The sequence below is a fragment of the Phodopus roborovskii genome, unplaced genomic scaffold, assembly GCF_943737965.1.
Source record: "Phodopus roborovskii unplaced genomic scaffold, PHOROB, whole genome shotgun sequence".
NCBI lineage: Eukaryota > Metazoa > Chordata > Mammalia > Rodentia > Cricetidae > Phodopus > Phodopus roborovskii.
The window spans coordinates 25,514,158-25,537,251 of NW_026125391.1; the positions used below are offsets into that span (position 1 = coordinate 25,514,158).

Sequence of the window (23,094 nt, forward strand, 5' to 3'; positions counted from 1 at the left end):
AAAGCGCTAGCACTTTGGCTGAATCCAGGATCATAGGTAGCTTCTTTGTGTGTGTTGTGTTTTGTGTTGGTTTTGTGTTGTGCCTCGATGTAATACTCCTTTGCTTTATGACTGCGAGCGGTCCTCACCGTCTTTTAAATGTTCCAGCAACATAAAGACAGGCAGAGTAAATGAAAACACTGCGGATGTTAGGGAATTTATTGGCCCCTGTTATTTTTTTTTTATTTTATTTATTTATTTATTTGTTTGTTTTAGAATTTTTTCCTTCCTTTCTTCTCTCTTTTATTTTTTTGTTTGTTTTTGTTTTTTGAGAAACAAGAGCATGAGATACTTGTTTGCTTGCTTGTTTGTTTTTTAAAAAGAGTTTTCCCTCCTGATTGCATTCCCTGTCTTCTTTTGTATGTGCTTCATAAAAAGGAAAGTAAATAAGTTTATATTATGTCTCAGATAAAATGAAGACTATTTCTATACAACTGTCTTTTTCGAATCTTGGGATCAGACATAATACTCTTTATCCTTGTTTTTCTTGTTTTTGTTGGCGCCTTTGGCGCTGCTGGGCTGTTTCTCCTTGACCACAGCCCCATTGGACTGTGCTGAGTTACTGATGTAGTTTCGACTCTCGTCCACGTGGTATGACCCTTCATCCCTGTTTCTGTACTTGTACATGGCGTAGAGGAGGATGAGGATGCACAGAGCAGCAGCAGCAACGATCCCCACCACCATGCCAGTGGTACTGCTAGACTCCCGGATCACCTCTGCAGAGCCTGGATATGGTTCGCGGCCACCCACTCGGGTGGGGTTAGCTGTAAGAAATAGAACGAGAAAAAGTGATTATTGAGTTTCCTGGATAGCAGCAAACATGTTGACTTAAGTCTTCGCTGCTTTGGGGAAAAGTGTTAAGTTACCAAACAAAGCCTTCTCCAGCTAATGACCACTACAATTTAGGAACTCAACCAGAGCATAAAGGGAGACAGTTACTTCCATTTATCTTTCCATTCTTCTGGCAGATGAATTTTGCTAATACTGCAGCCCCAGTAATGTCTTCCAGACCACCTTCACGTCAGGTGAGACACCATAAACCCAATGTATTAGACAGTATCACAACAGCTCCCCCTGTCATGTTGGACGAATTCACCCTGAAAATAAAATTGATGGGGCTTCTGGATACTTAAGCGCTAACTGTGGACTGATCAAGACAGCTAGACAAGGAACATCTTCAGAATTCATCCCACCCTGTGATGTACATGGTACCAAACAATAAAATAATCCAGACATTTAGAACAGTTCAACTATATGTTTCTTAAAATTCAATTTTAGTTATACGTGTGTTTATTTCTTTGAGTGCTCATAACCATAAAGGCCAGGAGCACTGGATTCCATGGAGCTGGAATTCAAAGAGCTATGTGAATAACCTGACCAGAGTGCTAGGAACCAAACTCAGATCCTATACCAAAAATGATGGTACACCCTTTTAAGCATGGAGCCATCTTTCAAGCCCTCATTACCTGCAGTATAAAGTAAAATTTTAGTTACATGATTGTAAATGAAAACACAACTTTTGTGTTGGAAATGTGCTGGTCTAATAAGTATACGTTTACAGATACATTGGCAATTGGGCTGGTGACCTTCAAGCTAGACCTTACTTATGAATGATGGTATGTACCTGTAATAAATACTGGAAATTAGGAACTTTGGAGAAGAATGCACGAATGCACCCTTTCTCCATTTACGATACCTTCTAGGTTTGTTTTGAGAGAAAATTCAGAATGTAATAAGTGATAATAAAAGAGACAATAATAGAATGCTTTCCTAGTGTGACAGCTACAAAATCCTCAACCAAACTTCCCTAGGTAGAGGCAAAGTCCTTCCTTAGGCACAAGAATGGAGTTTAGAACATCTAGTGTCTTCTCCAGGTCTAGGTAGACACTGAGGTTGCCCACAGAGTACAGAGAAAACCCTGGCATGTATAGTAGGTAAGGTTAAGAGAACAATGGCAGCTTTCTGCTTTCTACCTTCAAAGATTGTAAGCTATGGAAAAAAAAAGAAAGAAAAAGGCCTTTCTGTCCTTGATCCTGGACCATTTTCTCTAGCTTTCTATTATCTGTTTTCTTCCTCTGAATCTCCATTACTCACCTCATACTACAAGGAAAAAAATAGACCACTTTTTTTGTTGTAGTGGGTTAAGAATGTCATAACTTCCAGAAGTATGCATCTCAAGATTCTGTAGCTATACTGAATGAATTTACATACTTGCATATTTGACTGTGCATGTTTCTACAAAGTTACCTGTTAATTGCTTGGGAAAATTTACCAAAGTGCAGAGTCCTATACTTCTTTGAAAAGCCCCCCCCCCCGCCACACACACAGTAATAAAAGATTTTAAAAAGAGAAATCTTATTTTAAAACATCACTAAGATTTCTTTTGCATAAATTCATGCTTTTGGCTGCTAATTTCTTTCTGTTCACCAAATGAACCCTCATCAGCAAGGCTGCTTACAGAGCCTTGGTTCTCAGTCTTAGAGCAGCAACGAGCTATATTCTGCATCTACAGTATGGAACAGGCAAAGCCTTCTGTGCCAATTACATCCCTGCTTGTTTTACAAAAGCATTTGTAATGCCTTGGTGTTGTTTCTGTGGCCAGGGTGGAGAGGAACAAAGACTATAATCCATAGTGTTTGATTACAGGAAATTAATTTCTCCTCAAAAGCCTGCTGCAGAAGCTCTGTCAGCATCAGGCAAACCAAAGGCAGCACTTTCTCTTCAAATACAGTCATCTTTGCCAAAGTGTGCCAATTAGCACAGCTGCTAACTTTCCCTAAATGACAACTTTCTGTGTGTGCCTTTGGCACAACGTTCTTTTATCAGGGTGTCTCGAGAGTTGAAAAGGCAATTGTATTTAAATGTTACCTAAATCATTCTTACCCCTGCACCTGATGATGGAATGCTGAAACACATTTTCACAATAATCTCACTTTTTTTTTTCCAAAAGGAAATGAAGGAATAATGAGCTAAATTCCTAATCACTTAGTTTATGATATTACAATTTGGGGACTCTAACATAATTCCAGGTTTAAATTCACTATGGAAACAATGCAGGCATGTGTATGCACAATTAGGAACTAATGTTAGACATTTTAATACTAGATTATTAGTCTCATTTTTTCTTGAATAGATCTAATATAGTCTTTAAAACAACCAGGAACTATAGAGCTCAAAACAGATATGTGCTCACTCTAGAAGACCAAAGACAAAAGCAAGCTCTGAATTTTGCTCTATAAATGTTTGATAAGCATCTCCTATTTAAGAAATGTACTTTCCTATTCTGCAACAGCAGCCAAAATGCCCAAGTCACATGAGAGCTAAAAATATCTCTGCTGAACCCACTTTAAGAAGTTCTAAATATCTTATTTTTAAAATAACATATAAAACACTTTCCAGAAAAGTCAAGACCAAATGAAAAAAACATCTTATCATCTCACTCACACTAACATTTTAACAGCCACTAATATAGGTGTTGTGATCAGCTTAGATCGTACAGTTTTTCCATTACTACTTCATTAAACAATAATTACTTCTATTTATGTGTCAAATCTGGAGGTTGGACAATATTTCCCTTAACTTTTGTTATAAGGTCAAAGGTGTTTACATGTTAAAGAGATATCTCTCCTAGTAAGATGTATAAAAACAGGTTACATAACTTTAAATACCTATATGTATTAAAAATATTTCTACTAATGCTTTTTTGATGCTCACTGAAAAAATCTGAATACACTTCATATTAATTGGAATGCAGAAAATGTCTAAATGATACTAAGACTGAATGTCTTCTAATATAATGTGTTCCAAAAATACATAAAGTAGAAGGGCAGTCATATTTTAACTACTTATGACAGACAATATAAGAGAAGGATTTTAATCAGAGAAATGTATAATTAATCAAAAAATTTCATAATTTGGAGAATTTTGCCAAGAAATAGAAGCAATGAGCTATGAATGGAAATGGGAAGGTTTTAAACTTCTGTGGTCGTAGATGTCTTACTTCAAGGCTAGGGAACCAGCAAAGCAGGGGGGGAGTGGGGGGTGGGAGGGGGAGATGAATGGGTGAATCTCCTAACTATTTAAGTCACTTATCTTGGATTAAAAAATTAAAAAACAAATCATGAACTTCATGGATGTAAAAAAACGCAATGCCAGTACATTATTATATTTCCTAATTTTCCCCATGCACTTGCCATTTCCTCTGCTTTATAGAAAAAAAGCATGTAGAATGGTATCATTGCCTCATACAGTCAACTGGAATGACTGTAAAATGCTACAACTACATATGAGGAGAGAGAGTATGCCAATTTTGACAGCCATACAAAGGCATTGGACTTTGGTTGGCAATTTACTCTAAATTATTCTGAGGCTACTGATGGCACTGACAAGAAGAGAAAGCTTTTTTACCAGTGTCACAAACTCACAGTCAGTTCTTTTCCTTCATACTCACTTCTCTTAGTAGTAGCTGTGAAGAGAGACTCCTGTACTGACAGTCATCTTAAAGGACAGTGGAGAGGTGGTTTTTAATTTTCTCCTCTTTCCTTCCCCCCCTTTACTTCTTGCTTTCTTCTCTCTCCTCTCACTCTCCTCCTGTCCTTTTTTGCCCCTCCCTAGCAATATCTAGAAATTTTTGACATGTCTTGTTTTGGTACAGCAGACTGATGGAGGATATTTTATGTTAGATAATCAGATTAATATTGTGGCAACTTAGATTAGCATATACCTTCCAATGTTAGGAGGGCTAATGTATTTCTTTATTACACTGTCAGCCATATCTCGTCAGAGGATCAGCAACAGTAGCAAGAGAAAATCCAAAGGACTAATTACCATGTTTTGTTACCTCAAAAGAATATAGGTATTTGCCATTCTACATAAAAACATTTTAAGTCAGTTTGTTAAAATTTGAGTTCATTTTTGTGTTTGTTGTTTCTCTGTCTTTCTCTGTGTCTCTTCTGTCCCTTTCCTTTCCAGATCTTGATTGGTTCTTGAAGAAGGCCCTTGTAACAGCATGCCTAGTGAGTTCTCCCCCATTGAGAAAATGAAGCTGAGGAAACCAGCACAGTTCAAAGCTCTGCCTTGGTGGGTTTTTGTATTATTAAGCAAGGTGCCAAGCAAGGGCAGAATCGATTACCAAACTGCCAAATTCAAAGCACAATAATAAAGAATATTATTCTGTATTGTCTAAAATGTTTAAATGTGGGTCCTTTACCAAAATCCTCTTTGTATTCTATATTCGCTGTTTAAATTTTGACTTTCTAAATATATTTAAAAGGTAAGATTATATGCTTTGCCAAGAAAATGATATTGATTCATCTTTTCAAAAATATCCCATCCAGCAGTGTGGTTTACACATTGAGTCACTGCATGCACTATGGAGGCAGAGAGTTTCTGTGAATTCATGGCCAGTGTGATTTACATTGCACTTTCTAGACCAGTAAGTGCTACATAGTGAAAACAAACAAACAAACAAAAAGGAACAAAAACACCTGAAAGCATTCTTCTGTAGATGGCAACAGGACATAACAGGAGAGGCTCATTAAAGCATGGAGCTTTGTATTAGAGTCTGGGTATTCAACTTGTGTGTCTTTACGTAGTTACATTTTAGAATATGAAATTTAGACCATAAAATTCACAATTGTTTTGTAAGATTATTCTGTTTTAAAGTAAACATTTTAAGATGAAATTTTGAAAGTAAATGAGTTTTCCAAAATTGTTAGGTTATAATGGAAAATGTTTGGTATCTTGATTACTCTTTCTGAGACTGGAAACACAGCAATCAAATTTTCTCTCTCTCTCTTTCTCTCTCTTCTTCCCACCTCCTCCTCCCCCTTACCTTCTCCGCCACTCCCTCCTCCTCCTTCTTCATTTTTGAGGCAGTCATAAGTTTTCCAAGCTTGCCTCAACCTATGTACTTGTAGACAAATCTAACAATTGAATTTCTGGTCTTCCTGTTTTCACATTTTACAGGCTGGGATATTACATTTGCATATCACATTTGATCTATGAGTTGCTAGAGATTGAATCTATGGTTTCCTACATGCCAAGAAAGCACTCAACCGAGTCACATTTTAATACCTAAAAATTGTCAGTGAAAAACAAAATGGTGGTGGTTGGCTCAGAGGTTAAGAGAGCACATGCTGCTCTTATGGAGGATGTGTTCTTGTCACCCATGTCAGGTGTGTTCCAATGGCCTATAACTCCAGCCTCTGGGACTTAACATCCACTTCTGATCTCCATAGGTATTTCACTCGCTTGCACGTACTACATACAATTAAAAAACAAATGTAACTAAAAAAATAAAGATAGAAAAAGAAGCTTCTTTAATGAGGGGTGAAACCTGTACTAATTTATAAGTACGAGGATTAGAAGGCAATTGGAGACTGTATATGTATGTGATATTCTCAAAGAATAAATAAGGACAGAATGAAACTGGATAGCTGAAAAGGTTCAATGGTAGTGTATAAGTTGTTCATTCACGAGGCCTTGGATTCCTCCACAACATCAGCAGCATTAATAAATAAAATAACTGACTTTTATTTATACTTTAAATGATTTAAAACTCTAGATGAGACATGCTATTTAAGGTCTCAATCCATAAAACCTAGGCTGAGGGTTTATTAGGTCTTGTATAGGGACACTTTATATTTTCAATAATAAGTTTGCCAAGGCAGCGGTATGCTATCATATGCTCTCTTTATCACTCAAACTGCCATTTTCGTACACTTGAATGAGCAGTTCCTTCCCAGTAATCGTATTACAGTTATGTTGTTTCCAAAATTCTCTTTCTGGGTAAGATTGTAGTTTCCAGGCTGGTTTTATTTCCTTAATATACAGTACTAACATATAAGCTTCGTCATCAAGCATGACCCTGTCACATCAAGGCTGAAGCATGGGCAGCTCTGTACACCGATGGCCATGGAAATTCAGCATTTGAGCTTTCAGAAAGACGACTGTAAGAAATTGCCAGTCTTGAAAAATAATTATAATGAACAGTAAATGATAAAACATGGAACGTGAGCTATATATTTCACATGTGGAAGGACATACATAGGATGATAAAGCTCCAGACTGATATATATCATATATTGCTAACTAGGACTACTGGGTAAATATCTCGTGATGATCCTTGTTGGCAAGATGGCAAGATGTATAGATTACATCATTTTTTGCAAAGTATCTTTTAGTACTCTTGGTTTTATCATAGATTTAACTTAAAGTAATTAGTTCAGATTTCTATCTCTGCCCCATCTAGCAAAAACACTTCCCTAAAATAATCTCTTTGGAACAGATCTCCATGCCATGTCTTATATATGGATGTTATTATAATTTGAGGCAAGCCCTGAAAATGGTTTCAGATTTATGGGGAAGATCTGACTTTTCCCACACCCAGTTTCATTAATACTGTGAAAAGAAAATTGGAACTGTAGGCTCCTGGGGTGCTTGCCAACTGAGATTAGTACAATTTTTTCTTTACTATATCTAACAACAACAAAAAAGGGCTATTATTTTTCTCATTTTTATCCTTCGCTATAACATAAGCCAAAATAAGCCATTATGATATGATCACTCTGAACAAGGCACGGTTAGACACCACATTTGCAGGACCAAGGCACAGTGATGTCCATGGCATGTTTAGATTTGAACTAAGGCTGGCGTTTTGTGAGAAGTGATACCTTTTCTGCATTTCAAATCCCTCTTGTTTGTCTGGCAGCTCGTGCAATGTATCGCTCTTCTGCAATTCACTCCTGAAGGGAAAACAGGAGCCTCGAGAATGGGTGCCTAGTGTTTCCTCAGTGAGTTGGGGGTTCAGTAAGAATGAGGAACCAATATATGCTGCAATCTGATTGGCTATGGGATATCTAGTATTTTCTTTTCTCTGTTCCTTCTCTAACTGTCAAAGCCTGTGTTTAAGGGAAGGTTCAGGGGCTACCACTTTGAGATGAAGAGGATTATTATCTTCTCTTGAAACCCAGGTTTTATATGAATACAGATGCTAGGAATAGGACTTATTGTGTGACTGTATGATAGTCACTTCTAAGGTAGGGTGCTGCCTCAATTGGCTTCTCATGAGAAAGAAAGGCCAGTGAGAGACTACATCCTTTATGCATTTCTTTGCATTTAAGATGAATACACACAAGAACATAACCTTTTCCTCTTATCTAGGCAAAGCCATAGTATCAAGGCATTTATAGACTGCTCTACTTGTAAACTATATGTCTACAGCTTTGCCACCTGCAGCAATTACAGAATTTTCATATGGTAATTTAACCCATTTAGTTTTCTAAAAACCCTTGAAAGCATCACAATGTGTGCTAATGTACAAGTGAATCTAGTTTCTCATGCTCCTTGGTGGTTCACTCACAGCTACCTACTCAAATTTGCCATTTATTTACTTACCGAGACAGGTATTGCCATAGCATTACTTCTAGTCCCAAGTCCCCATGTGTAAAAGAAAATTCTACCATGGTGTTTGTTCATCTTTGATGACATTTTCTCTAAGAATTTCCCCACTTGTTCTTAGCACAGTTATGGAGTAAGCTGTAGTTAAGCTCCAGGGACAGGTTGGGATAATAGGTAACCAAGCATACTTGATGTATCCCCTCATAGACTTGATATATGCTAAGGCAAGTATACACACAACAACAAAAAAAAAGTTTAAGTCATATCTGGCATAAAAGCTGGACAGTTGCGGCAGAAGAAAACCCTAGCTGCTGTGCAAGAGTGGGACAGAAGTTTCTGAGCACTTGGAAATCCCTGTGGGCAGTGCCAGCCTGAGCTGTATAGCAAATTCCAGATCACTCATAGTGAAACTCTGTCTCAAAAGGAAAGAAAGCAGAACTCAGAGAACAAAACAGCCAGAGGAGTCTACTAATAAGAAACAACAATGGGGCTGCAGAGATGGTTCAATGGCTAAGAACATAGGAGCATGAATAGCCTTTGTAGCTCACAACCACTCCTCACTTCAGTCCCATGGGATCCTACATCTCTTCTGGCATCTGTGGGTACCTGCACACTTGTGCTCACACCTGGATCACACACATGTGAATATACATACTTAAATATGAGATTTTGAAGTAGCAGCAACACGGGTGGAATAATCTGGAGGGATGAAAGGGTTTACTTTTTAGAGAATGAACTGACCCAGAGAGGCTGTAGAACAGCGAGTTTAGGAAACACAGAAGCTATTTGAAAGGGGACACAAAGCTTTTCGTATACATGGAGGACAGCAAAATGAGCCATGAGTCAAAAGACTGGCATGTAGTCCTTACATAAACTGACAAATACCACTAACAAGTTAATACAAATGAAAGGGAAGAAAAAAAATATCTGCAGACCTAGTGACAATGCAAGAATAAATACTTCTAACATACAAAGGAACATGCACCGATTGATGAAAGTCAAACAAACCATCAGATGAATAGCAAGAATGTGCACAGGCCACTGGAGATGAGAAAAGCTCTGGGGTGCTAACATTGACATTTCCAACTGTTACAGGATGTAATCCAGGAACATTTATGAACCTAAAAAGTAAATAATCTCAAGCATGTATTGCTTGGTATAGTGCAGACACTATATGCGATGGAATTTTACTGAAATGTTACATTTCTGTTAGATTTCATTCAATTTCAGACTAGATTATCTTTGATGATAGTTTCCTGTCACTGTTTCTTAGCAATTTCTCTACCTTCCAACTCTAATGACAGATTGAGCACACCTACTGAGAAGGATGTGTATCCTAATGGATTATGCGAAGAGATTGATGTGAGTTAGTCAACGTTTAAGAGTGAAGTAGCATGAACATTAAGCAAGTGTGATTCATTCCAAAGTTTTGAGGGGAGTTGTTAAGCAAATGAGCAAAGCATTGGTACTAGTGTTGTAGATTTCCATATACTTCTGAGAGAATCCTCACGGTGTGTGTGTGTGTTTGTGTGTGTGTGTGTATGTGTGTATGTAAATATGTATGCATACATGTTTGAGACCCAGGCTCACACTGACCTAGAACTCATTACATAGCTCAGACTGCCCCTGAAGTCATGATCCTTTTGCTTCAACCTCTTGAGCACTTCAATAACAAGTACTGAATCCTTTTGAATAAGATTTATGGTTAGGGTTTGCCAGATGGTTTATCAGGTAAAGTGTTGGTTGTATAAACCTGATGACCCAAGTTTAATCCCTGGAAGCCACAAACCCATGTAAAGGGAAGGAAAGAACCAAATCCACAAGGCTGTCCTTTGACTTCAATATGTGTGCTGGGGCATGCACATGACCACACATATGTTTATGCACACATGCATACATACTCTATAATAGTAAATGAATCTTTGTAGAAAGGTATATTTTTACCTCTATATATCCACAACCTCAACTTCCCATACTACCTAACAAGAAAGAGGAAAACTGGAAAAATTGGGATCAATATGCTTTAATGAAAATATCACATTGCTTTTTCTATAATCCCTGATAAGGCATTGCTTAATCTTAGTGCCTGAAGTCACTCAGTTATTCAAAGTTAGCCAAATTAGTAGTGTTCATTTCATCATTTGGGTTCCTCATTTACTGTTACAGCAGGGGACAGTAATCCAGATGGCTATGAATAAATAGTTGATAGCTAACTGTGAGTCCTGTTGTTCAGCAGAGCTGTTGTGGAAGGTTTGTTTTTTTTAATTTAGTTATTTTCACTTTATGTACGTTAGTATTTTGCCCGTGTGCATGTCTGTGTGAGAGGGTTAGATCTTGAAGTTACAGACAGGTGTGAGCTGCCATATGGCTGCTGGGAATTGAACCTGGGTCCTCTGGAAGAACAGTCAGTGCTCTTAACCCCTGAGCCATCTCTCCAGCCCCAAGTTGTATAAGTTTTAAGAGTCCTTCTCAGTCTTCTTAATGCTGGGATGAGAGTGCTAAAGTAGACACTCATCTGACTGACCTCCCTCAACCGTCTGGCAGAGAAAAAGCCACAGAAACAGCAGTGGAACACATATTTCCAAGCCAAGGAGCCTGGAGTGTTTAAATACCATTTCCATGAAATGGGTTACAGTTCAGAAGGACAAAGTAAGAGGGCCCCGCGTGTTAAGTTGTTGATGATGCTCTTTCTTACTAAGCTCTTTGCTTCTTCATAGTGAAGTAGTTTCTCTTCCTACAACACCCAGAAAGTCATGGACCTAGAAAGCATTGACCACCTCATGCAATACCAAGGGATCACCTCAACGCCTGGAGTCAGGGACATGTTCAGAACCTGGTTATAGGTAGAGGGGACACCAGGATTCTTGCTAGAGCATGAGGTATGCCATCTCACATGCATGGATGTATGGGTATTGTGACACTTCCCTCAGCTCCCTGACAGAAGCTAATAACTGACTTTTGTTTCCCACAATTTTCTTTTCTTTTTGTTTTGTTTTGTTTTTGGAGTTAGGCTTTCTCTGTGTAACAGCCCCAGCTACCCTGGAACTAGCTCTGTAGACCAGGCTGGCATTGAACTCACAGAGTTTGAGAGAACTCACAGAGGCCTGCCTCTGCCCCCCAAGTGCTGGGATTAAAGGCATGCACCACTACTGCTCATCCCATTTTACATGATTTTTATATGTAAAGGCAGACTTTTGGAAAATTCCATGGACTGTTTCCCCAAAACTCAGGTGTACTTTGCATAAATATGGCAGTAGTAGCAAAAGCCTCTTTCTTAACTTCCTTCCAAATATTATCCATGGTAGAAATTTCTGATACTACGTAATCATTAACTGATGTTCAGTGCAGTACCAATCATGCTTTATTCACCGTAAAACCAGAATTTACTTTCCTATTTTACTAAGCAAACAACTATTGCCTCTCCTAGTTATTGCTAACAAGGCTCTCTGCTGTGTTCTATGTATATATTATCGGATTTATTCCCCACATGCCATAGCTTCATGGCAATGGGTGTTAAAGGGAATGAAACAGCCTCAAAGAGCTTATGTAATTTAGGCTTCTTAGGCCTAAAGTCTGCAACTATTCCATTTTCTTCTGTTTAATGCATCCACACTCATGATTGCAGAGTAATCTGTTGTCATTTTCTACTTGAGCGATGTGTTACACTGAACAGCATCGAACAGTAAGCACCTGCCCTAAGCAGCTGTGTGTTTCTGTCTCCCCTAGTCACAGCCATCTTCATCTCTTGTGGTCTCCCTGCCCTTTGCTGCTGCAACTCTGCATACCCACCAAATGGTCCATATATACTGCCAAGTGAGCAAGATAAAGCTGGGTTAAGCATTATTTTCTAATTCAGAAACTTTGCCTAACTTGTGAAAGCAGTGGTGGACAACTCGTTACTCTTGTCCAACACTTCTTCCTCAGAACAAAATGGTGACCCTTGAATTGTATGCCATCAAGGGTCACCTTGAAGTTCAGAGCAGGCAGAATAACAGTTGATCAACTGTTATGAAATGATCAAAGATTCTGATTAAAAACATGATGACCTAATTATTTTCTCCGCATCTTCCTTACAAAAGCAACTGAGCCAGCAGCTGTCCCAACAGTTAGACAATCTGTAGTATAGCCCATCCTCCATGGTTCAGTTGGCTGAAGCAGGGATGACCTGGGACATTGTCTCTGAGGCGACAGTTGTGTTTGAGTACTTCCCTTTCATGAACAGAGGCTTTATGAAGTCAGGTGGCAAAAAAAAAAAAAAAAAAAAAAAAAAAAAAATGGCCTCTATATCTTGGCCATGTTGTTGGCCATGTTGTTTCAGACCATTAATGGTGGCACTGCATATGAATCGTGTTTCTGTTTATCTGAGAAACCTTTCTTTAATGGAGTGCTCTCTGGCTGTTGTTGTTGGAGTGAATTACATTTCTCTACCTTTCAAATTTTTATTATGATAGCTGAGGTGGTTTACTCTCTTAAAAGAACTCTTTTCATTAGGTTTTAGAGTTTCTTTTAGAAACTTTTCTTCTTGCCTCTTTTGCTTTGAAATGATGGGTCTGAGTGAAGTCCAGGAAGAAGTTGCTGCTGTGAGTGCATTCTGAGTCTGAGGTGTCCCACTCTCTGCCTGGGGTGTCTGCAGAATGTCCTTCGAAGCCCCAGGCTTTCTGGGTGGGTATTGGGGTAGAGTGAAGGCCTCCTGATCTAGAACTAGGTGTATTCCTCTAGGGGGGAGCATTCTTTATAATATTATATTATACTGTCAACTCAATTTTCTTTCATTAGGAAATGATGATATTCTCTTTTCAGTATAATAGCCAAGGTGAAAGATTAGATACCTCCCCCTCTGAGCCTACTAGAAGGGAGCCTGTTAGGATTAGACTGGGAAAATATGGCAGACAAGCCACCCATCAGAGTGGCTGGGGTCAGATCTTGTATGGGTGGGATGACCAGTGAGTTGTGCTGCACTGAGCATCCTGAATGTCTTAGGAAGAAGAACAAGCAGAAAAAAATGTGTCTGTATTTTTTAATTCCCCAAATAAAAATATCTTGAGATGTATACTCTTTGCTCATTTCAGTAGAACAGGCATGCCAATGGTAAATGTATATCTTTTCTTTTTCAGTTGTAGTGGTTCTCAAACAAACTGTACAGCGGTGAACTTCAGAATCACTTTGTAAAAACACCTTTCTAGACCCTGAAAAGCCAACTACTACTGTTTCCTTCAGCTTGGGGAAGTAGATTTATTTCTGTTGGGTATATGATTTACTTCTTATTTGCTAGTATTAATAATAGCTATTTTCTATCAAGGTTTATGTGTAGCACACTACACTGAGCACTCCATAGTCCTGGTCTTATTGTTATCAGCACAGTTTTGGCATTATGTTTAATATCAACAGTGTTGTTCTGCAGGTGTTAAAGTTCAGGTGCATGGGTGCAATGATCTGCTTTTTCTGGCACATCAGAGTGATGACCTTGGATTTGAATTCACATACCAGACTTCCTAAGTTCAGTAGATGCAACAAAAGGTTATAACATTTCCAGATGGAGCCAATTCATTCTTGTCTTTCTTCTTAAACACAAACAAACAAAAAAATTTATTATTAGTTTTAAATGTGTTTGATTGTTGTACTGGTATCTTTAAGGTATCTTTTTTTTTTAAATCTGGATAATTCATTAATGCCTTTCTTGTTTTGTTACCATTGCGAGGCTTGTATAACAGTGTGTGACTTAGTGAGAATCTAATGAGGATGACAGTGACCTCTTTAACATGTCAGTGTGTGGGGAGGAGACCGGAAAACTAGTGCCAAATGTAACATTTGCTGCTCCTTGGAACATATGAGCTGATGACAAGAAAGCATATTGGTTCTTCTTGGAGGCAGCATACCCCATGGAGTGGAATTCAGAATATGCTAGCTCACCCTTCATACCATTTGAGGAAATGGAATTAATAAGGTACCAGGAAAACTCCACAGGAAACCAACTTTATCATCAAAATAGGGATTTGGCACAAATTACAATAGAACACAGCTTCATTCTTCCAAGGCGTCAGGTTTTCATGAGAGATAGACTTAGACTATATATATATATATATATATATATATATATATATATATATATATTTCTGAATACATACATTTCTCTTCTCATGGCTGGTGAGTTTTTAAGAGTGTGGCGATGTATGGTATTTTGTCCTTTCAAAGCACAATGGGGATATGTGCTGTACTATAGAAAGACTTTGTGGCATGTTAGCATTTTCCAATAAAATTCTGATATAAAACAAGTTGCTGATGTTTGATGCTGGACATATATAGGCTGCTTAAAATGTATTCTGCAGCCCTTAGTGAATGTATAATATTGTTCAGTGTATATGACACTGTATCAGCATATATATGTATGTATAGTATACATATATAGAGACACACAAATATATGTGTATATATTATTTTCAAGTTTAACCAACTGTGGCAAGATAGTATGTGTATATGTTAATCATACAAGCAACTAATCATGTGTTAGTTGAGACTTTTTCTGTCTTTTGGTAGTGTCTCATGCAAAGTTTGCTGGCTTGAATTTGCTATGTAGTAGAGGTTGATCTTGACTGATTCTCCTGACTCTACCACCTGAGTGCTGGGATCATAGATGTTCCCTACCAAACCCGATTATGGACTGTTAGGAGTTGAACCTAGGGGCTCATACATGCTAAGTAAGTACACTGCCAACTGAGCTACATTTTCAGCCCTAAATGAAACATTTTAATGGAGCCCATTTTCTCTAATACTGAAAGGGCCATGCCCTTTCCATTCAGAGCAATCTGTGTAGCAGATTCAGGAATCTTCCTAGGGAGCAGAATAAGGCATCTGCTTACAACCCAATGCCAGGAGCAGTGGCTGCCTCCTCTCACTGCTCTTGTATTCATCATGGTTATTCATTACACTCCATCATCACTGTTACTTATTAAACCCCCAGGTACGTGCAACTTGTGGCCTTCTTCTTTGTTACCAACCTCACAATAACTCTATTCATTCTACTCATTCATATGGACTGAGACGTTGAGCACTAAAAATACCAAATAGCCTTCTCCAAAGTAGGAAAGGGCTGCATCTCAGAGGACTTCTGTGATTATAACTAGTCCGCATGACTAAAGCATCCCATTTCATATTACAAATGTTAAAAGTGCTGTCCAGGACTTAATGAAGTATAACCAAAGTCCATATGTGTTATTATATTAAAAGACAAAATCCAAATATTACAGAAAGGTCAATACAGGTTCACACTGGGGAACAGACCAAAGCCCTATTGGAGTTTTGTTCCCTTGCCCCCTGCCTCTCAATGTCAGTGCAGCATCTCCTAGCCTAAGGAATGGAATCTGTTTGCAGGCAAAAAACAGGTCACCTTTTCCTCCATTAAGAATTCATTCAGTTAGGCAGGTCTATACCTGGCCAAGGGATGACCCACTCCCAAGAAGGCAGATGTACTTGCAGTGCGTGGTGTGGTAAAGAGAGGGAGGAATATTTGTCTCTTGAATGAGATTATGTACTTTCCCTTCCTAGAATCCCCTTTCTGTCCTCTGTCCAGGTACTTCTGGGCCTGCTGCTGTGTGGTTGGTTTAAGTCTACCTGCTTTTCTGAAAGCGCTACCCAGCCCCTGCTCCCTTCCTTTTTTCCCCGACCTTCTTTTCTGTCTCTTTCCAAAGTTGGCCAAGCTTACTTAAGCTTTGCATGGTACTGAAACTCCCCACAACCACCCTAAGCCCCCTTTTCCTTTTGGCTGACTGCTTGCCAAACCCATGTCTAACTAAAAAACACTTTCTTCTCCCTTGTCTTTGTCTTCCTCTCATAGAAAGTTTGCCTGCCCTGGGCTTTTCTTTTAAATTCTAAGAAAATTACGGCTGGGCTTTCTCCTCCTCATGCTTCTTCTATTAACGTGACTAAGAACCTGAGAGGGGACCCTAATTTGTCTGGTAAGGTGTCTACCCTAGGTGAGACTCTCAAAATTTTTAGATGACATTCGTATTGATGTTGACACTGATTTGATGTAGGTGAAGGCAAACCGGAGCAGTAGGCTGACTCATCAACAGACGGGCTTTTTCCTGCTCTCTGCCTTTCTAACATTTCTTTCCCTTGTAATTCTAAATACTTTTTCTGTGTGATAAGTAAATATTTTTAAAGTCTCTTTCAAGTTTCAAGACTCCTATTTAGTTAAACACAGGTGGTGGCCTTTCATCCCAGCACTGGGAAGACAGAGGCACACAGATCTCTATGAGTTCAAGGTCAGCCTGGTAACAAAGCTGCACAGAGAAACCCTGTCTGGAAAAAAAATCAAAGCACAAACAAACAAACAAAAAACCACAAACAAACAAAAAAAATGAGGACCTGGGAACCATTCCTTTGAAATGTAAACATCAGGGATATAATACTCTCACTCTCCAGTTTCTTCTAGGAAGAGGGGTCAACCCCATAGTTGAACCTAATTAAGAGGGGGGGGGCGGTTCCTCTGCTTGAAGGCATTGGCTCAAAGCAATCACCCCTTCTTCTGTCCCTTCTCTTAAAAACTCTACCTCTTTGCTTCCTCCTCCCCATGAACTCTGAATGCAGGTAGATTAATAACCCCGCTCTCTTATCACAATAATTTGGAATAAATTTTCCCTGCAATTGAACTTCCTTCAATGTAAATTTTCATTCCAGCATATCAGTTTAGAAAGGTAAAGACTGATAAGGGGTGGGGTTGCAGCTCTGAAGTAGAGAGCAGTTGCCAAGCCTAAGAGGGCAGTAGTCTGATCCACTGCCCAGGGAAGAGAGGGGGAGGGGCAGGGAAAGACAGGGAAGGAGGGAGGGAAAGAGGAGGGAAGAGGGAAGATTAAGAATATGTGCCTTTCTTCTCTTATGGCTATATTCTATTAGCTTTTATCCAGTATTTTGGGGAATTGAATTAAATTTATATATGGCAACAAAAAGGTCAAGAAAAAAAAAAAAAAGCTCCAAGCCAGAATATTGCATGCTAATAGCATGTCAGTGCCAAACTTCAGCCACCCCTCCTGCATGATGACTGGGCCTCAATGCTGACCCAGCCCGGATACCCAGGAGATGCTCCATCTTCCTGAAAATGGAATGTTCCTTATGCTGTTTTTCTGGTTGTAGCTCAAAGTCCTCCATTTTAATAGCAATATGTTGGCTATTATTGTCTAATTAGACTCACTTTTGAATAACTGCATAATAAATAACCCAAATTTAAATGAAGAACAAAATTGTCTTCTAAATCAGTCTCAAAAATATGGTCTAATAAATGATATATTCCTTTAAATGATTGAGATTACTTATTTAATGAAAAGATGCAGCTTGTTCAATATACATATTTTTATTCCTAATGGTTAATGGGATCAGTGCACTAGAAATTCTTTCATCTTTTGCTCAAAATAGCACACTGGAAAACCACTCAAAATTGCATAGTAATTGTAGCAAATTTTCTCTAATGAATAGTAATACATGTGAAGGACCTTTTGCCATCAGACTTAAATTTATTCCAGCGAATTATCTAAATGAACATCTTGAAAGCTAATTCTGTATTTGTGAGGTTCCTAAATTTTAGAGGAACAACCTCAGTTTCAAGAAACCACAAGTCCACTTTCTGTCAGGTAGAATAGTGAGAGCTGAAGTATTATTTCAGTAAGGATCTCTCTGAATCTCATGCAGCTATGAAACACTTGATGGATTCGTTAAAATGAGAAACAGGAAAATGTTTGTAAGGACTAAAAGCAATAATGACATAGGATCTGTCTTTACTAAATCTAAAAGGTACTTGTTATCTGTCATTACTCATTCATACACATGAGCTTTGATCCATGAAATGTAACCCATGTGCAAGCAAAGTATGTTTACAGTGGCTGGGCTGAGTGTTCACCTCCATTACCTAAGACAACACACACACACAGCAAGAGAGAGAAGGAACACAAGGAGAGAGATCACTGAGAGGGCATACACACACACACACACACACACACACACACACACAGAGAGAGAGAGAGAGAGAGAGAGAGAGAGAGAGAACATATATAGAGAGATTGATGAGGACTAATCTCATTATTCAAAGAGCTTTTCTTTTTTTCTAGTGCAACAATGGTTTATGTAGTTGAAAAGTTTCCCACTTAATCAGCTATTCACCTTTAAGTACGAAGAGATTTGACATACTATCCTCACCATTGTAAATATAAGAGGATTTTCTAGATACATTGGAGGAATGAGGAAGCTGAATTTGTTTTTACTGGGAGGCAAGAATAATCGGAGTTCTTCACTAGGAAACTTAGACACCAAAAAAAGGTCATTGTTTTCTTTGAGTGTTTTAATATCAGCATGGAAACCAAGGGCACAAGACAAGGCATAAAACTGAGACAGAGGGATACTATCTGAGAATTTAGGTGAGTGCTGTGTTGACATTCCATCAGTTAACTAAGAAAATCCAAAATAAGTAGTGTCAAAGAAACCCTGTTTTCAAACATTTATTTTGTAAAAGAGACATAGGTAGCATGAATGCTTATGTACCTATAGTATAATAAAAATAATAGCTCCAGGGAGCATTCAAAAACACATATTAGAACAAATCATTGTTCTTCAAAATACTTCCCACCTGCTATCCATCCATTCCAAACAGCATGTCTTGTGTGAGGGAAAAGCACAGTAGGTGCAAGTGGTTTTCTGTTTGTTTGTTTCAAAGGAAACACAAGTTGAATGTCATCCATCTGTCAGTGTTTGTATAGCATAAAAAGGACATATTTGGACAGTGATGGCCTGTGACCAGTGGGAGTGTGAAGCTCCTACCTGTGGAGATGGGATTGGTTAGCTGTCCCGCATAACCCGGCCTCTTTGTATCCTAAAACCCTGACTGTCCCTGTGTGGAGCTGTCATCCAATTCTAACCACGTAGGACCATGTGGCTGGAATCAACTGTAATTGAGTTCCATGTGTTCCCACTCAGGGGGTGTCCCTGATCTAGTTTCAACATGCGCTCTTCCCAGCAGGGGGCCTGAGTGGTCTCATCAGCTGCCCATCAATTTTCAGCACCAAAAAAGTAACGGTGTTATGTAAAAGGAAAAAAAATAGCTCGGATATTACTTTTATAGAGATGAATTGGAAAGGAATAACAAAGCTGCCATTTGTGTCCCAGTTTATCTGAGGCATGGAATAATTACCTTAGATACATTCACTTCAATACTGGAAATGCCACTAATAATCGAGTGATATTTTAATGTCTGAGAAGAAGGACTTGAAAATTAGGAGAAAAAAAATGTTTAAAGCACCAAATGTAGGGAGTCTTCTAAGATAGAATGAAAAATAACCCTGGTGGCTAGGTGTGGGGTAGGGAAGGGAGGGGAGCGTGGTGAAGGTATACACTGTGTTTTTTTTCTTCCAGGGCTGGCACAGGAGTGGATGCATATGATGACTCTGCAATATTTGAACAATGATGAAATGAATAACTAAATACACAACTCCCTCTCCATTAAGAGTCCTGAGTGGAGACGCATAGCAATCCAAATCTATGCAACCCTTAATGAAAGGTATAATTTGCCAGTGTTCAAGAGGAGACTAGATTGCTTTCTTTCCATGTTTATTTTTCAGCATCTTTAGGAAGAAAGACATCCAAATATCAAAGGTGACATAATTCCAGTGAAAACTATTTTTCTTTTTTTTTTTTGAAGGTGTGTGTATATGACAAGTGGGTAGTGGACTTCGTGATTACAGATTTTCATACTTAAATATTCAGGTAGAGTGAAATAGCCAGAAAAAGTGAGTGGACTTCTTGACACATAGCTGTTTTCACCAGCTTAGGGAAGGGACTGATGTGAATTGAACACAAATGTATCTCTAAATATTTCTCTTCACCTGTTGGTATTCTAAAGGCCTGGTTTGCCAAAGTCTGAGTTGCTTATATGTGAAACAATTTTTAACTGGCTATGTCTAACAATAACCCAAGTCTAATGAGAGCAAACCCAACTCTTACCAATATAATCTTCTGTTAATATAGAGACAACTGGAAAAGATATGTAAGGATATGGTGCAATTATGAACAAAAGCCTGTAGAAGCAGAATCTCAAAGGGAAAGAATATTTAGATTCGAACAAGGTCAAGAAAATAGACTTTCTCTCTTAAATAATAGCTGGAAAGAAGAGAAACTACATGGACTGAGAATTTTAATTAATGCTATTATACAAATCATATCATTTTTCTAAGGGCACAATATTACAAGAAACATTAAAGAAGAGCCTGGGAGGAAATCAGAGACTTTAATAGGAAAGCCAATATCTGAAAGATTTCATTTATAAAATGCAATATAAAAAGAGAAGCTCTTGATGGACCACTACAGTCAGTAGGATAGGAAAGGTCATCAGAACAGCCAGTAGCCAATGATCCCACAGATGTGGTAGTATCTGCTTTAAAGTATCTGTCTACTCTAACTAGAATTGATTTGATGAGCAGGAAGCTAAGGAATAAGGGAGGAAACAATGCAAGATAGCAAGTTAAATGCACCAGGCTTGTGCAAGAGCATGTAAGTGGGAGCAGGGGAGATGTCTCAATTTGGGTAAGAGAACTTGCTGTGCAAGCATGAGGATCCCAGGTCAAATCCCAGTAGCCACATGGAAAAAAAAAAAAAAAAAAAAAGGCTGTGATCACTGGGTGTGGTGATTCACACCTTTAATCCCAGGACTCCAGAGGTAGAATTCTAGGACAGCCTGGTCTAAACAAGTTCCAGAATAGCCTGGGTTATATAGTAAGACCCTGTTTCAGAAAACAATAAATTAAAGTATAAAATGATCTTGCATACCTGTACCCTCAATTTTGGGGAAACGGAGTCAGGCAGATCCTGGGAACTACTTAACCAGCCAGCCTAGACTACACTACATGCACCACAAGCTCCAGGTTCAGTGAGGTAACTTATCTCAAAGGAATAAGGCACAGAGTGACACAGTATGGAGCAGGGACCTACTCCTTTCCTCTGGCCTTCATGGACATGCGCACATGCGCGCGCACACACACAACCTCACAGGCACACACAAAGACACAGTCACACATACACACACAAAGTCAGTCTCTCTCTCATACGCACACAGATACACACACACACACACACACACACACACACACACACACAAACAGCTTAAAATGGTTATTACTGAACAGAATCAGTAGGTCTGCATCTTGTATTTTTGGCAGCAGACAGTGTATTAGAAACATATATAAATGTATGTACTTATATAAATAAATGCTTCATGGAGGGATACATTCTTGGAGGTTTCTGATTCACACTGCTGTCTTAGGGTTGAGGATACAGCTATACATCAGCAAGTTAGTAGTAGGTAGGTTCCCAAATAAATTTAGATAATCATAAATTCATTAAGAAGAGAGGACAACTAGACCATCTGGAACACAGCTATCGACAATGTGCTTCTTGTTGCTTTGGGCATTTAACAAAACAATAAGAGTCAAGTGAATGAAAGGAAGGAAGGGCTGGAGGATGGCACAGTGGTTAGTTACATGAAAACTGCTCTTATAAAAGACCCAAGTTCAGTACCTAGCACCCACAAAGGCAGCTCCAAGGGGATTTGCTGCCTCAGGTGTTCCCCAGGGTTAACACCTGTGTGCATAAAATCAGAAACACACACATATACATTTTTCAAGTTAAACAAGGAGGGGAAAAAGAAAGTCTATCTTACTCTTTCCAGTACTCCATTTTTTTTCCTCTTCAACCCATCATCCTGTTCATAGATCCCCTGCTCCCAGACAAACACAGAGACCATGGACTAGTTTCTAAGGAGTGTTTAATAGGACCTGCAGGCAGTGCTAGAGTAATTAGAGAATTTTGCTCAAGAAAAAAGACAAAGTGACAATTTCAAGTGCAATTAAAGTCCTCACACTGGATTTACTGGGCACTTAAGGTAAGGACTCTGTCTAAAGAGGACGATCTCTGATGCTTAGTAGAGGAGGGATTTGGCCAGAGGAAAACCATCAAGCACCACAATTAGTCGGCACTCATGCAGTTCTCATTAGCATTGGAATAATGCATAAATGCTGAAAAAGATGACTGCCTTCGAAATTATGAAAACAAAATTCAAACTCTTACAAACTCACAAAATTCAGAGTTTGTTTGTTGTTGGAATAACCCATAGTAGAAGATTGATTCAGAGGTGGGAGAAATGATAATAGTGATGATGATGTCCTAAAGTTTTTAACTAGCATAGAAAGGGCAGTGAGAACATTTATTAAAATAATGACAGGACATTCCTGCCTCAATGAGATGATGGGGCAGACTTAGTAAACTTCCTAGGGGAGGCCTTACCTTCTCTGAGGAGCAGATGGGAGATGGGGTGGGGGGAGCAAGAGGAGAGGAGGGAGGGGGTACTGGGATTGGAATATAAAAATTAAATTAATAAAAAAAATAATTTAAAAAATTAGTAAAAAAACAAATTAATGGCAGGACCTTGACTGTGGGGCCCATAATCAAGGCCCGATAGTACAACCATGAGAATCTGATAAGATATCAAGGAGTTAGAGTCCAGAAAACGTTCACCAGAGATGGAAGAGTTACATGTGATAGACTATTCTGGAGTTCAGAGTCCTAATGGAAGCTGACCAGCTGAGAAGGAGGGTTGAAGCAGCCCAAGCCATCCCCAGCATA

The 23,094-nt window shown here is 38.8% G+C and overlaps 1 protein-coding gene across 39 annotated transcripts in view; it reads right to left on the reverse strand.

Moving 5' to 3' along the window:
- Positions 1-343: 343 nt before the first annotated feature.
- Nrxn1 (neurexin 1) overlaps positions 344-23,094 on the reverse strand; it is a 1,037,700-nt gene continuing 1,014,949 nt past the window's right edge. For all 39 annotated transcript variants that reach the window (XM_051175288.1, XM_051175287.1, XM_051175279.1 and 36 more), the window contains one exon: positions 344-803. In XM_051175288.1, the coding sequence (XP_051031245.1) occupies positions 496-803 (308 nt within the window). In that variant the 3' untranslated portion in view covers positions 344-495. The remainder of the gene's footprint in view (positions 804-23,094) is intronic.